The 14945-nt window shown below is 43.6% G+C and overlaps 1 protein-coding gene across 1 annotated transcript; it reads right to left on the minus strand.

Moving 5' to 3' along the window:
• Positions 1-6925: 6925 nt before the first annotated feature.
• LOC143483240 (alpha-N-acetylgalactosaminidase-like) lies at positions 6926-14896 on the minus strand. The gene is made up of 9 exons (XM_076982062.1): positions 14828-14896; positions 11271-11427; positions 10184-10324; positions 9644-9855; positions 9366-9460; positions 8961-9122; positions 8473-8670; positions 7888-8028; positions 6926-7758 (listed from the first exon to the last, which is right to left on the minus strand). Exons 2-9 carry the CDS (start codon positions 11423-11425, stop codon positions 7540-7542), a joined length of 1323 nt encoding a protein of 440 aa, XP_076838177.1. The 5' UTR covers positions 11426-11427; positions 14828-14896; the 3' UTR covers positions 6926-7539.
• Between the last annotated feature and the right edge of the window lie 49 nt (positions 14897-14945).

Genomic DNA, 14945 nt, shown 5'->3' on the forward strand with positions numbered 1-14945 from the left:
CTGAACCTCTGTGAACTCCAGTTCCATCAACCAGTATCACAGGCCTGGAAACAGCATTCAGCAACAAAAGCACAAAAACATCAATGGACAAACCGCACCATTCACAGGGAACCACGAGACAGCAGGAGCCCTGATAGTCAAAGGCGTTCAAAGGGTTTGGGGAGATGGGGGCTTGCCAAGCTCGGGTTGGTCATGCACGATGAAAACTGGCCCCTCAGTCCTCCCTTCTGTGCCCATTCACAAACACAGAGCCACATCACTGCCACTAAAGCTCTTAATTATTATTATTGTTACACAGAAAGTACTACTGTGAGTACATTCATGCTAGCTGCGTTGTTCAGAAGTAAGATACACAGAGAAAAAAACATATACCAATTTGAATTAATAATTGTATTTATACACACTATGTGATTTTGACCAAATTCACACACCATTCTCAGACCGATAGGTCTGTTTAATCTGGGAAAGTGATGTGGAGAAGATACAGTGTAAAGGAACTACAGTATATATTATAAAACATACACTTGACATGAGGAGAGAGTACTGGATAATGGCTGATGATGGAATAAACAACTACTGATGCATAATCTCAGTTTTAGTATAAAATGATTTCTAAAGGAACAGAATTAAGACTTACATCTATAGGCATTGCAGTAGGTCGCTTAGGACGCTATGAGTCAGCTGCCTTCTGCAAGGAGCATTTCAAAGTCAGCCTACCTGGTTAGCAGCTATTCACTGTGCTGTTTGCTGTACTGTACCGATTATATTTGTGTCTATGAGATATTAAATACTGTATGCATGATTCCCAGCACACAGTGCCCTGGAGGATTTACCCATGATCCCAGCTGGCAGAGGTGAGCTGACCCAGTCTGAGCTGCTGGTGACCCCGTAGGGGATTGTGGGTGGTGGTTTGTTTTAAAGCTCAATGGTGCTGGGATCCCAACATATACACTCCCCCAGCTCTTCAACACAGAGGGACAATCCACAAGGCAGCACTCTCTGCTTGCATTTCGTTTGTTTTGAGCCAGATAGGTCAGCAATATATGGTGCAATATTCTGCAGACGTCTCCAGTCTTCTTCTTAACAGGTCTAAAGGTGTACAAACCTTGTGTGTGTAATGTGTGTGTAGGTGTGGTGTAATGTGTGTGTAGGTACGGTGCGTGTAGGTGCGGTGTAATGTGTGTAGGTGCGGTGTAATATGTGTGTAGGTGTGGTGTAATGTGTGTGTAGGTGTGTTGTAATGTGTGTGTAGGTACAGTGTGTGTAGGTGCGGTGTAATGTGTTTGTAGGTGTGGTGTAATGTGTGTGTGGGTTTGGTGTAATGTGTGTGTAGGTGTGGTGTAATGTGTGTGTAGGTGCAGTGTAATGTGTGTGTAGGTGCGGTGTAATGTGTGTAGGTGTGGTGTAATGTGTGTGTAGGTGTGGTGTAATGTTTGTGTAGGTGTGGTGTAATGTGTTTGTAGGTATGTGTGTGGGTGTGGTGTAATGTGTGTGTGTAGGTGCGGTGTGTGTGTAGGTGTGGTGTAATGTGTGTGTAGGTGCGGTGTGTATGTAGGTGCAGTGTAATGTGTGTGTAGGTGTGGTGTAATGTGTGTGTAGGTGTGTGTGTAGATGTGGTGTAATGTGTGTGTAGGTGTGTGTGTGTGTAGGTGTGGTGTAATGTGTGTGTAGGTGTGGTGTAATGTGTGTGTAGGTGTGGTGTGTGTGTAGGTGCAGTGTAATGTGTGTAGGTGTGGTGTAATGTGTGTAGGTGTGTGTGTGTAGGTGTGGTGTAATGTGTGTAGGTGTGTGTGTAGGTGTGGTGTAATGTGTGTGTGTGTAGGTGTGGTGTAATGTGTGTGTAGGTGTGGTCTAATGTGTTTGTAGGTGTGTGTGTGTAAGTGTGGTGTAATGTGTGTAGGTGTGGTGTAATCTGTTTGTCGGTGTGTGTGTAGGTGTGGTGTAATGTGTGTGTAGGTGTGGTGTAATGTGTTTGTAAGTGTGTGTGTAGGTGTGGTGTAATGTGTGTGTAGGTGTGGTGTAATGTGTTTGTAGGTGTGTGTGTAGGTGTGGCACAATGTGTGTGTAGGTGTGGTGTAATGTGTTTGTAGGTCTGTGTGTGGGTGTGGTGTAATGTGTGTTGGTGTGGTGTAATGTGTGTGTAGGTGTGTGTGTGTAGGTGTGGTGTAATGTGTGTGTAGGTGTGGTGTAATGTGTTTGTAGGTGTGTGTGTAGGTGTGGTGTAATGTGTGTGTAGGTGTGGTGTAATGTGTTTGTAGGTCTGTGTGTGGGTGTGGTGTAATGTGTGTTGGTGTGGTGTAATGTGTGTGTAGGTGTGTGTGTAGGTGTGGTGTAATGTGTGTGTGTGTAGGTGTGGTGTAATGTGTGTGTAGGTGTGGTGTAATGTGTGTAGGTGTGGTGTATTGTGTGTGTAGGTGTGGTGTAATGTGTGTAGGTGTGGTGTAATGTGTTTGTAGGTGTGTGTGTAGGTGTGGTGTAATGTGTGTAGGTGTGATGTAATGTGTGTGGGTGTGGTGTAATGTGTGTAGGTGTGTGTAGGTATGGTGTAATGCAGTGGTTCCCAAACTTTTTCTGCCGTGCCCCCCTTTAGTAGATGAGAATATTTTTGCGCCCCCCCCCCATATTGATTAGGGATGTACCGATTCACGTTTTTCACTTCCGATACCAATTCAGATATCTGAGGCTTAGTATCGGCGATAGAGTAAAACTGTGCTGAATCGACTTAAAACATTTTTTTTTTTAAACACAGACATACTGAATTCGAAGTTTATTGAAAACTCTGTACCAGTATAGCACACTTAAACACACACAAAAACATGTAAAAACAACACAACTTGCATTTGTTCAGTCAGTGCAATTATGAATATAACATTGAATGTAAAATAAATAATACCAAAGAACCTGAAACTTACAAAAACAATAGGTTCACAACTTTGGTCAAACATGAAAAAAATAAACTGCAAGAAACCTTTTAAATGGTTCAAGAATTCTAAATATAATTTAAAATAAATAAGGAGATGAAATAAGAGAAACAGCAATTCATATGCGGCTAGTTTGCAAGCGCAGACATCACGCAGAGCACAAAGCATGTAACGGCCAGAAATATGTGTACTGTCTCTTTAAGGGAGCGAGTTGAGTGCGCGTATGGAATATTGTTGACTCAGACCACTGCTCTTTATTTTATCATTATTTCATTTCTGTAAGTAACGCATTCAATGAGCTTTGGGCAACTCACCAGTTCATGTATGAACAGTCAAGTAGTGCTGGAGCCCAGGTTTAATTTGGTCAACCAGCAAATAAACGGACTAAGTGGAATAGCACCAGCGCGAGTACGAGTCAGTGATTCACCTCTCCTCTGTGTGCTTCGCGTTTCACTGTTAACTGTTCACTGTTAACTGTCCAGGTTCACTTCTATCCGGGACAGAGTGGATATTTAAGGTTGAACTAACTCCGAAAAGCAAGCAATACAAGCATAGAATTAGACTGAATAGATCTGTTTTTATGGATCGGTCACATTGTCACCGATACCCGATCTAGAATTGTTTCAGATATTAATATCGGAATCGGTGCATCCCGTTTTACTTCCAAGCTCCGCGCCCCCCCTGCAATAGCTCCGCGCCCCACCTAGGGGGCGCGCCCCCCACTTTGGGAACCACTGGTGTAATGTGTGTGTGTAGGTGTGGTGTAATGTGTGTGTAGGTGTGTGTGATGTAATGTGTGTGTAGGTGTGTGTGTAGGTGTGGTGTAATTTGTGTGTAGGTGTGGTGTAATGTGTGTGTAGGTGTGGTGTAATGTGTTTGTAGGTGTGTGTGTGTAGGTGTGGTGTAATGTGTGTAGGTGTGGTGTAATGTGTTTGTAGGTGTGTGTGTAGGTGTGGTGTAATGCGTGTGTATGTGTGGTGTAATGTGTGTGTAGGTGTGGTGTAATGTGCTTGTAGGTGTGTGTGTAGGTGTGGTGTAATGTGTGTGTAGGTGTGGTGTAATGTGTGTGTAGGTGTGTGTAGGTGTGGTGTAATGTGTGTGTAGGTGTGGTGTAATGTGTGTGTAGGTGTGGTGTAATGTGTGTGTAGGTGTGGTGTAATGTGTTTGTAGGTGTGTGTGTAGGTGTGGTGTAATGTGTGTGTAGGTGTGGTGTAATGTCTCTGTGAAGTTAAGCTGGGTGGATATGAGTGGACGTTTTCATGACAAGTGCAGTGATAATGTGGTAAAGCACACAGTGCCTGATCACCCTGCGGCTACAATGAAATGAGGGACTGACATTTAAAACTGCTGATGGCTAAAAATTTCCAGTGGAGACTCCTGATCCCGGAGCAGGAGTAGCTCTATTACGTCCTTACACTGTTATAAAAAACAGCTCTTTATTTCACATTATCACTGGACTTGATGCCACTTTAGACAGCACCAGTAACTGATCGGGGGCCTGTTAAGATTGTCTTAAATGAAACAGAAAGTGTCCAGTGTAATATTCCATATATGTCTTAAATATGATCTTGTTTTGCAATGCTTGAGAGTCCCAGCCAAGTTCTCTGTATTTTTAACCACAATTTAAAATTGTATTTTGTTATTGATAATACATTTGGATGGATATAGGATGTGTGATTCTGAATGAGGGCTTTAAGGTGGCATTCCTGTCTAAATTAAGGGCATATACTTTGTGTATACTTTGTGGCCATACACAATTAATATTTTTTCCAGTATTTAGTCAAAATTTATTTTCATTAACTGAGAGCAAAAACCTAAACTTCAGAACGTCATTTTGTCCTTCAGCAGAGAAGAATGTAACATTGAATATCAAAGATTGCTTTCCATCAAGCTGGTAGTTTGAGCAGAATGTTTGGCCATACTGCCCTCTACTGGTCAGTTTAATGTTGAAATATTTAAATAAAGTGAATCAATTACAAAATATATTTAAATGTGATCAGTGGTCAATCTTAAACTTTTCAAAATGTGCTCCTTTAAACTCAATTCTATTTTCTAAAATGCTACAAAAATATATCTCAAATGATTTACTTAAACATTATTTTCAAAATTGTCTTTACTTTTGTCAAATCATTAATAAAGACAATAAAGCTGTTCTGGAACTGGTGTGTACTGGTGTATACTAGTGTGTACTGTTCTGTGTGTACTGTTGCGTACTGGTGTATACTGGTGTGTACTGGTGTATACTGGTGTGCAGGCCCGTTGACAGTCTTGCTGGGGCCCGGGACAAGAAAGTTTCATGTGCCCCCCCTCCCCCGGCTTACGTCATTTGAATTTCCTCTGTAGCAGACAATCCTTGAGTTCGGTCATATAGTATATAATATAGCCACACATCAAAGCTGTTTCTGACAGCTGACTGGTTTATACTTGACGCGGCGCGAGGGCCCGTGCGGCGAAAATGACGTAATCGCAGTGGCTCCGCCCGTGCGCGAGGGCCTCACGCGCTGTCAATTTGCGAGGTCGTGCACCTCTCGACTTTTGTAACTTCGCGCCCACCGCGCCTCAGCGCAATTAACGAAGTCACGTTTGCAGGGTTCATACACCTTAATAAGGTGGAATTAAAGCACTTGTACGTCACTTTAAAGGTCCATTTCTATATTTCCCAGAATGTTAAACTTAATTAAGTTAAATATTTATACATATACTCGAAATGATTCGAAATAAATCGCTTTTTATCACATTATTTAATGGATGTTTATTTTCAAAACGCCCAATCTTAACGTCTTCACGTTCTCTCATGTTTCGTCCTGGAATTACAAGAGGCTCGTATTTGTTAACGTAATACAAGAGAACTGTTCAGTCAGATAGATATTTGTTGTGAAACTAAGCAATTACAATTTTAAGCATTTAGCCTACTTTAGCCTAAATTCCAGCACTTTTCAAACCTGGAGCACAATGCAACTTTAAAATTCGTCAGGTAAATGTTTTTCCTTTCTTTTCTGCGCTCCAGATTTCTGTATTTACTTTAACTATCCATCACTGTATTTCCCGCTGTTGGGCGGGTACCAGCCAGTTACGGTCGGTGCTGGATCAAACCATTTCAGTGGGAGGCGCGGGTGTATGCACTTAATGGAAAATATGCAGATAGGTACAAAACATATATATTTTAGCCATTGAGCTTATTTTGAGGACAGAATTTTATATTAATGAAAAATTTCAAGATTATTTAAAATTATAAACTTTAAATAAAAAATCAGTGGGGAACCGTCAGGGCCCTCTACGCCCTCTCAGAGGGCCTAAAATATTCTTAAAGCATTATATATATAATTATCCAATTTTATTTTATTTACTTACAGTTTGACATTCGACATCTAAACAATTACAAAAATATAAGCAAATAAAATATTCACCTATTCAGTCTATTCAATCTGTGTTGGAAGGTGAGGGGTTAAGTGGAAGCCTGTGAGCCTGTGTCTCCCCCTATCAGGACTGTGATGCCCGCTGTTCGTTTACAGAGGGCCTTGCAGTTATAATTCAGCGCAATACCAGTTTCAAATGACAGCAAAATTGACCAATCAATTGTAGCGGGCCCAGGTTTAAAGGTCACGGTTCGCTACTGTAAAAAATAAATTGCTGGGCTCTTTGATGGTACCCCCTGGCCCTGTTACTTTGACAGTGCAGATGTGAATGACAGATGTGTAGTTTTATTACAGTATTGGAGGTATGACGTGGTGTCTGGAACGCTGCAGAGAGGAGAGTCCATGCTTCTGAAGGACGCTGGGATACACACACACACACTAGTGATTACTAGGGGGCTGTGGATCACACGTGCCCAGAGCAGTGGGCAGCCCTAGCCCGGCGCCCGGGGAGCAGTTGGGGTTAGGTGCCTTGCTCAAGGGCACCTCAGTCATGGCCTCAGGTCTGGGAATACTGGTGTGTACTGGTGTATACTGGTGTGTACTGATGTATACTGGTGTGTACTGATGTGTACTGGTGTATAAATCAAATCAAATCAAATCAAATTTTATTTATATAGTGCTTTTTACAACAGTTGTTGTCACAAAGCAGCTTTACAAGTGTCAAGTCCTATCCCCCAGTGAGCAAGCCAATACTATACTGGTGTGTACTGGTGAAGTGGGCTAATTGTGACCTGAGGACGCCTGTTAGCCACCTCTGGGGATGCTCAGAAACAAGGACGGACATTATTAAAAACATTTAATATAGGATCTTGAGGACATATTCCTCTCTGCTTTATTTTAATTACATTCAATCTTTTCTGTGTGTTAAGTATTGAAGATATTGTACAAAATGTTCTGCACACTCTGTCTACTTCCCATGTGTTCCTGAAATACCTGTAGTAATGAAACTCTCTGATGTTTATAAAGGCCACACACATGTTGGGCTTGTCCCAGGACTCCAGGGACTTTCTGGTCATTTCCAAACATAGTAGAAATGTTGGCACTTATGCTATCAACAAGATGGCTATAAACACCATTCAGATCTTCTGTTGGTTTGTTGAAAATTATTTGAACGCATTAATGAATAAAGGTCTGCGTTAGCAAGTATCTAGTAAAAATGTTACTTTGACAGTGCAGATGTGAATGACAGATGTGTAGTTTTATCACAGTATTGGAGGTATGACGTGGTGTCTGGAACGCTGCAGAGAGGAGAGTCCATGCTTCTGAAGGATGCTGGGATACACGCCAGTCTGTCGGGACGCGTCCCAGACTTTATCCGGCTGGACGTACCACATGACGACTCCAGACGGGTTGATGGAGACGGTGAAGCGAGTCTTCACTGATGGCAAGGTCACCGTGTCCCCTTTGAACACATCGTAGGCCTAAAGGACAAACCCCATAGTACAATGCACACTTCAGCACTTCAACGCTACACGAGGCAGAGGTGTAGTGCTCTTCAGTGGTGTGCTGAAGAGCAGCAAGGCTGGGTGGAGATGTTGAGGGGCTCTGACCAGGTAGCTGGTGGATGTGTAGTTCAGCAGACTCAGGGAGCAGTGGTAGCGGTACGGCATGTCGGTGCGCCGGCTGAGAAACACCAGTGCGCTGGCCGACTGCGACAGAGGCCTCCAGAACACCTCGATACCGCCGTGGTCCTGGGGCGGGAAAGAGGCCGGGGGGCCATGTTTACACACAAGCTCATTTATAGACTTCTGATGGACATCTCAGACAGCCTCAGTCAGATGAGGACTTTCTCTATTGCAAATAACACTGCCTTCTGGCAACTCAGTGTGGAATTAACTAAGAATATTTTTTAGAGAAAAAAATTTATTACACCAAAGTTTTGCAGCCACTGAATGAGTGAAGTGTTTTGGGTAGGACAGGTAACACAGATGCTTTGATCTTATATTACTAAGTGTGCTTTTAGTAGATTTTAGTGGTTCTTTAGCTTTTCAGAACCAGTTTTTACTTAAAATGTAGATAAAATAAGACCTAATCTCTGATGAGGCTGACCGTCACACAGGTATGTGTAATGACCGTCACACAGGTATGTGTAATAACTGTCACACAGGCCCTGAGATATTCCGTACGATATTTACCTGTAGAATGCGTCTACCCTGGACACCCAGAGGATCCTGGTTGATGGCGATGGCAGCTCGGTTTTGTAGAATATTACGGGCTTCACTGGTCAGAGTTCGAAGGTCGGTCGACATGAAAAGAGGTGCGGCCATGATTGCCCAGAGGGCCATCTGGGCTTCTGATTGGTCCAGACTCAGGCCATAGTTCCCAATAATAAGCTAGGTGGGTCATTAAAATGAATAGATAAACATGAGCAAGAAGTATCCGTATAAATTTTAAGTGTTAACTCTTTCTGGTAGACATATACATGAACCACATGCAAATGAATAACAAATATTGAATAATAATAATAATAATAATAATGAATAATAATAATGAATGATGATATCTCTGTTAAGAATAAAGGGGAAAAAAAACAAAAAAAGAACTCGTGAGTACAGAGTGTCCAATAAAACCCAGAGGTGTTTGAGGAGCCCTCACGATGAACAAAGCTCGGGGGCACACGGACCATGTCGGGGTCGTTCCAGTGACCTGGTCCTGCAAAAGGCTGCAGATGGTCTTGGTTATTGAAGAACCAGTCCACAATCCTCAACACACTGTCCCAGGAGTCCTCGATGTCTTCATAGTTACGCCACAGGTTGCAAATTTCTCCCAGAAGTGTGTAATTGACCTGCAGTGGGAAAATAGCAGTGATGCCTTCTGAGCCTAATAAATTATATTTTTTTTAAATCACATCAATAAGCAATCAAGCAGCCAATTCTGCTAAACTGAATACAAACCATACAAGCCTTCTAGCTTCTTCCTGGTGGATCATAGTGCTATGAATAAAAAATCATTCACTCACTCACCCATGTATTCATAATCCATTTATTCTTTAATGCATTTACACATTTATAGTTATAGTTTGACCTACACTTGGAGGAAGCCCACCACGGTAAACAGGCCAGCTACACGAGTACGCAATTGGACGTCCTGTTGCATTCAGAGCCTTAGACATGAGTGGATATCCTATACAACATAAAACAGCACGTGTTTCTGAAGATGATGCCAACATTCATCCACTATATACTGCACATGGTGCTTTTCAGGGAGAGATGTTAAAGGCAGAACACTCCCAGCATGCAACAGGGTTATTCACATCCTCTCAGATGAACCCCAGGGTTATTCACATACTAAATGAAGGAGTCTTACCCTTTTGCTGTTCTTCACTGTTCGAGTAGCAGCCATCGAACTTCAACATGTCTATGCCCCAGCTGGCGAAGGTCTGTGCATCGAGCTCGACCTTCTCGAGCGTGGTGCCGGGGAAGCCCGCGCAGGTGTGCCGGCCCATGTCGGCGTAGATACCTAGCTTCAGGCCACGGTCGTGCACGTAACGTGCAAGCCTCGGGATGCCAAGGGGAAATCTGAAAGGTATGGATGCTCTTAAAGTATGGATGCTCTTAAAGTATGGATGCTCCTAAAGTATGGGTGCTCTTAAAGTATGGGTGCTCTTAAAGTATGGGTGCTCTTAAAGTATGAGTGCTCTTAAAGTATGAGTGCTCTTAAAGTATGGGTGCTCTTAAGGTATGAGTGCTCTTAAAGTATGGGTGCTCTTAAAGTATGGGTGCTCTTAAAGTATGGGTGCTCTTAAAGTATGAGTGCTCTTAAAGTATGGGTGCTCTTAAGGTATGGGTGCTCTTAAGGTATGGGTACTCTTAAGGTATGCTTAAAGAGAGAAAGAGAGATCTTCACCTGAGCATGTCAGGCATAAGGCGTCCATCTCTGTCTCTTAATATGAAGGACCAGCAGTCATCAATAATGAGGTAATTATAGCCCAAGTTCTTCCAGCCATCTTCAGATAACCTGTCTGCCATGTCAGTGAACAAAGTTTCACTGACACACACACACAACAGATTTGAGATTTTGTCAAATAACTGTCAAACACCAGAACAGATTGGAGACACAGCTAATTATTTTCATTATAACATTGTTCATATTTAATAACTGTCACGTACGATTTGCCTTCCTCCGTCGATCGGATCTGTGTTCGCGGTTTCCTTCGTATTTTCTTTCTTTAGCCTACTTGTGCTTCGTGTTTATTTCCATTTCCACTATCCGCGTCTTGTTCAGTGCCCCATGGTGTGTATTTGACCCCCTCTTTTCATTCGGGATTTGTGGGTCTGTTTTGTTCAAGTATGTGGGGGTTTTATCAGTTAGTAGAACCGATTAGTCGCGTTAGTGTTTCTTGCTGTCAGAGTCCCATGTTTTCTTAGTGCGGTTCTAAAATTAGGATTAGGGTTAGGGTTAGGGAACCCTATGGTTCTCTCCAGTGTGTTTGGTGTGCATCTCTCGCACGCTTCTATTGGATAGATTGTGTATCTCGTGTTTTAGTGCTCGGTTGCACTGTTACATGTTGAAACAGACAGTCATGTTGCTTAAGGTTCTGTTACACCGCGATGTGTTAAGAGTAATAGTTTGTCCGTTGCCTGTTGCCATGCTGTTGCTAGTCTTACGTTTATGTAACATTGTTGGGTTAGGGTTACTGTTCATACTTCATATTGTTATTTCTGCTGCGCATTATTCGGTCTAATTAAGGTGCACTCCAGACATGATGCCTCGTCGTTCTCATAAACGGGTCTCTGGTTTACGTGTAGGTAGTTTGTCTCTGTTCTCTTCTCCTGAGCTCTCTGATCAGACTAATTAAAGTCTCATCTTCCCCGCATTTGTATCCTCCCCTGGTTTCATCTGATGCTAGACTATTACAATAACGGAGCTGAATTAGCAGTTTGATCATTTTACTTATTGGCGCTCACAGAGATTTTGCAACTCACAAAAGTACCTGATGCAGTTCTTGGGGTCATTCACGCAGTCAACGTTACAGCGGAATCGCTCCCAGGACATCCAGCCCATAGGGGGCGTCCTCATCAGCCCGTTGTCTAATGCCAAAGCAGGCAAAACCAACACCAGCTCCATCACGAATGCCCAATTTTGCATCTCTGAGGAAAATGAAACCATTTTAGGACAAGAATACAATGATGATTTGAACACATCTGGACACGATCAAGCGTGAGGCATTCCATGCTGTGAGTGTATCCAAGATCACAACTGGCAATCCGGCCATTTGTGTTTGGAGCTCAGGCCTAGAGCTTGAGTGTGTGAGTGTGGATCTGGTCCTGATTCAGAGGGTTGTCAGAATTACATGTTTATGGGCAAAGGACGGATTTGATATGGTATAGATGGAGGAAGCCACATCCTTGATTGTGAATGTCTGTGATGTTGTTGTTATGGGCAGAGGCGGTCTTTGCATAGAGGCGTGGCTAGGCAACTGCCTTGGGCCCCTCCCACTGCAGCCCACTGTAGGGGCCCCCTGACTAGCTAACTTATTTCTCGCATATTAATGTTGATGGGCCCCCTAGCTAAATTCGCCTTGAGCCCCCAAATTGCTAAGTCCGCCACTGGTTATGGGGTTCCTCTTAAGGTTTCTTTCTCATGCTCTAGAGTTTTTCCTTCTTATTCTCACCTATCTTTGGCTAGCTCACTCGAGGTTTGGACTCAGACATGTGTAAAGCTGCATTGTAACAATGGCTGTTGTAAAAAGACACTATGTTCTCATGTTTATGCTACCGAAACATGCGGTACAGAGCCAGAAATATCACTGTCAGACTTTCTAGGCTGTGGACAGAGATCCAATCTTCTTCAAAGATTTTATCTGAGCATGTGGGTGGGTAAAGAGCATTCAATAGTAAAATGATAGTAATAAAGTAACAGTAATAAAATGTAGTTTGTCCATAGTCCATGACTTGCTTTGTTTAGGTTAAATTAGACCATTTTATGGCCAGACTTTTTCCAACATATTTCATGACCAAAGACCTAAGCTGCACTGGGTCTCAAATGAACAGTGCACTGGGTCTCATAGCTGGGATTCAGAACACACTGGATCTCATAGCTGGGATTCAGAACACACTGGATCTCATAGCTGGGATTCAGAACACACTAAGTCTCATAGCTGGGATTCAGAACACACTGGATCTCGTAGCTGGGATTCAGAACACACTGGATCTCGTAGCTGGGATTCAGAACACACTGGGTCTCGTAGCTGGGATTCAAAACACACTGGATCTCATAGCTGGGATTAAGAACACACTGGATCTCGTAGCTGGGATTCAGAACACACTGGGTCTCATAGCTGGGATTCAGAACACACTGGATCTCATAGCTGGGATTCAGAACACACTGGATCTCATAGCTGGGATTCAGAACACACTAAGTCTCATAGCTGGGATTCAGAACACACTGGATCTCGTAGCTGGGATTCAGAACACACTGGGTCTCGTAGCTGGGATTCAGAACACACTGGATCTCATAGCTGGGATTAAGAACACACTGGATCTCGTAGCTGGGATTCAGAACACACTGGGTCTCATAGCTGGGATTCAGAACACACTGGATCTCGTAGCTGGGATTCAGAACACACTGGGTCTCGTAGCTGGGATTCAGAACACACTGGATCTCGTAGCTGGGATTCAGAACACAATGGGTCTCATAGCTGGGATTCAGAACACACTGGATCTCGTAGCTGGGATTCAGAACACACTGGGTCTCGTAGCTGGGATTCAGAACACACTGAGTCTCGTAGCTGGGATTCAGAACACACTGGATCTCGTAGCTGGGATTCAGAACACACTGGATCTCGTAGCTGGGATTCAAAACACACTGGATCTCATAGCTGGGATTCAGAACACACTGGATCTCGTAGCTGGGATTCAGAACACACTGGGTCTCGTAGCTGGGATTCAGAACACGCTGGATCTCGTAGCTGGGATTCAGAACACACTGGATCTCGTAGCTGGGATTCAGAACACACTGGATCTCGTAGCTGGGATTCAGAACACGCTGGGTCTCGTAGCTGGGATTCAGAACACGCTGGATCTCGTAGCTGGGATTCAGAACACACTGGATCTCGTAGCTGGGATTCAGAACACGCTGGGTCTCGTAGCTGGGATTCAGAACACGCTGGATCTCGTAGCTGGGATTCAGAACACACTGGGTCTCGTAGCTGGGATTCAGAACACACTGGATCTCGTAGCTGGGATTCAGAACACACTGGGTCTCGTAGCTGGGATTCAGAACACACTGGGTCTCGTAGCTGGGATTCAGAACACACTGGGTCTCGTAGCTGGGATTCAGAACACACTGGATCTCGTAGCTGGGATTCAGAACACACTGGGTCTCGTAGCTGGGATTCAGAACACACTGGATCTCATAGCTGGGATTCAGAACACACTGGGTCTCATAGCTGGGATTCAGAACACACTGGATCTCGTAGCTGGGATTCAGAACACACTGGGTCTCGTAGCTGGGATTCAGAACACACTGGATCTCGTAGCTGGGATTCAGAACACAATGGATCTCGTAGCTGGGATTCAGAACACACTGGATCTCGTAGCTGGGATTCAGAACACACTGGGTCTCGTAGCTGGGATTCAGAACACACTGAGTCTCGTAGCTGGGATTCAGAACACACTGGATCTCGTAGCTGGGATTCAGAACACACTGGATCTCATAGCTGGGATTCAAAACACACTGGATCTCATAGCTGGGATTCAAAACATGTTGGGTCTCATAGCTGGGATTCAGAACACACTGGATCTCGTAGCTGGGATTCAGAACACACTGGATCTCATAGCTGGGATTCAAAACATGTTGGGTCTCAGCTGGGATTCAGAACACACTGGGTCTCATAGCTGGGATTCAGAACACACTGGATCTCATAGCTGGGATTCAGAACACACTGGGTCTCGTAGCTGGGATTCAAAACATGTTGGGTCTCATAGCTGGGATTCAGAACACACTGGGTCTCATAGCTGGGATTCAAAACATGTTGGGTCTCATAGCTGGGATTCAAAACATGTTGGGTCTCATAGCTGGGATTCAGAACACACTGGGTCTCATAGCTGGGATTCAGAACATGTTGGGTCTCATAGCTGGGATTCAGAACACACTGGGTCTCAGTTGGGATTCAAAACAAGTTGGGTCTCATAGCTGGGATTCAAAACATGTTGGGACTCATAGCTCGGATTCAGAACACACTGGGTCTCGTAGCTGGGATTCAGAACATGCTGGATCTCATAGCTGGGATTCAAAACATGTTGGATCTCATAGCTGGGATTCAAAACATGTTGGGTATCGTAGCTGGGATTCTAAACATGTTGGGTCTCGTAGCTGGGATTCAGACATTAACATGGTACACAGAACATATAATCTTCAGTTTTCATAGCAATGCCCAATTAAACAAACTTTCACAATATAGCTAAAATGTACTTAGTGCTTAATTAAATGTATCTACATTTACATCAATACAACAACATAAAATACTAAAATAAGGAAAATATTTACCTGGGTATTGTAGTGCTCGCCCCGTAACAGTACCTTGGTATAGTTGTTATACAACTTCCTTGTTTTGAGTGCAGTGATTTGGTAATACAGATCAGCTACACATAGAGGGCGTATCATT

The sequence above is a fragment of the Brachyhypopomus gauderio genome, chromosome 19, assembly GCF_052324685.1.
Source record: "Brachyhypopomus gauderio isolate BG-103 chromosome 19, BGAUD_0.2, whole genome shotgun sequence".
NCBI lineage: Eukaryota > Metazoa > Chordata > Actinopteri > Gymnotiformes > Hypopomidae > Brachyhypopomus > Brachyhypopomus gauderio.

Coding starts and splice junctions, on each gene's coding strand:
- LOC143483240 (XM_076982062.1), bottom strand. CDS start 11,425: ATGCAAAATTGGGCATTCGTGATGGAGCTGGTGTTGGTTTTGCCTGCT. Junction 8,671..8,960: donor ACTGGAACGACCCCGACATG/GTCCGTGTGCCC, acceptor TGACCCACCTAG/CTTATTATTGGGAACTATGG. Junction 8,029..8,472: donor AGGGTAGACGCATTCTACAG/GTAAATATCGTA, acceptor TTCCCGCCCCAG/GACCACGGCGGTATCGAGGT.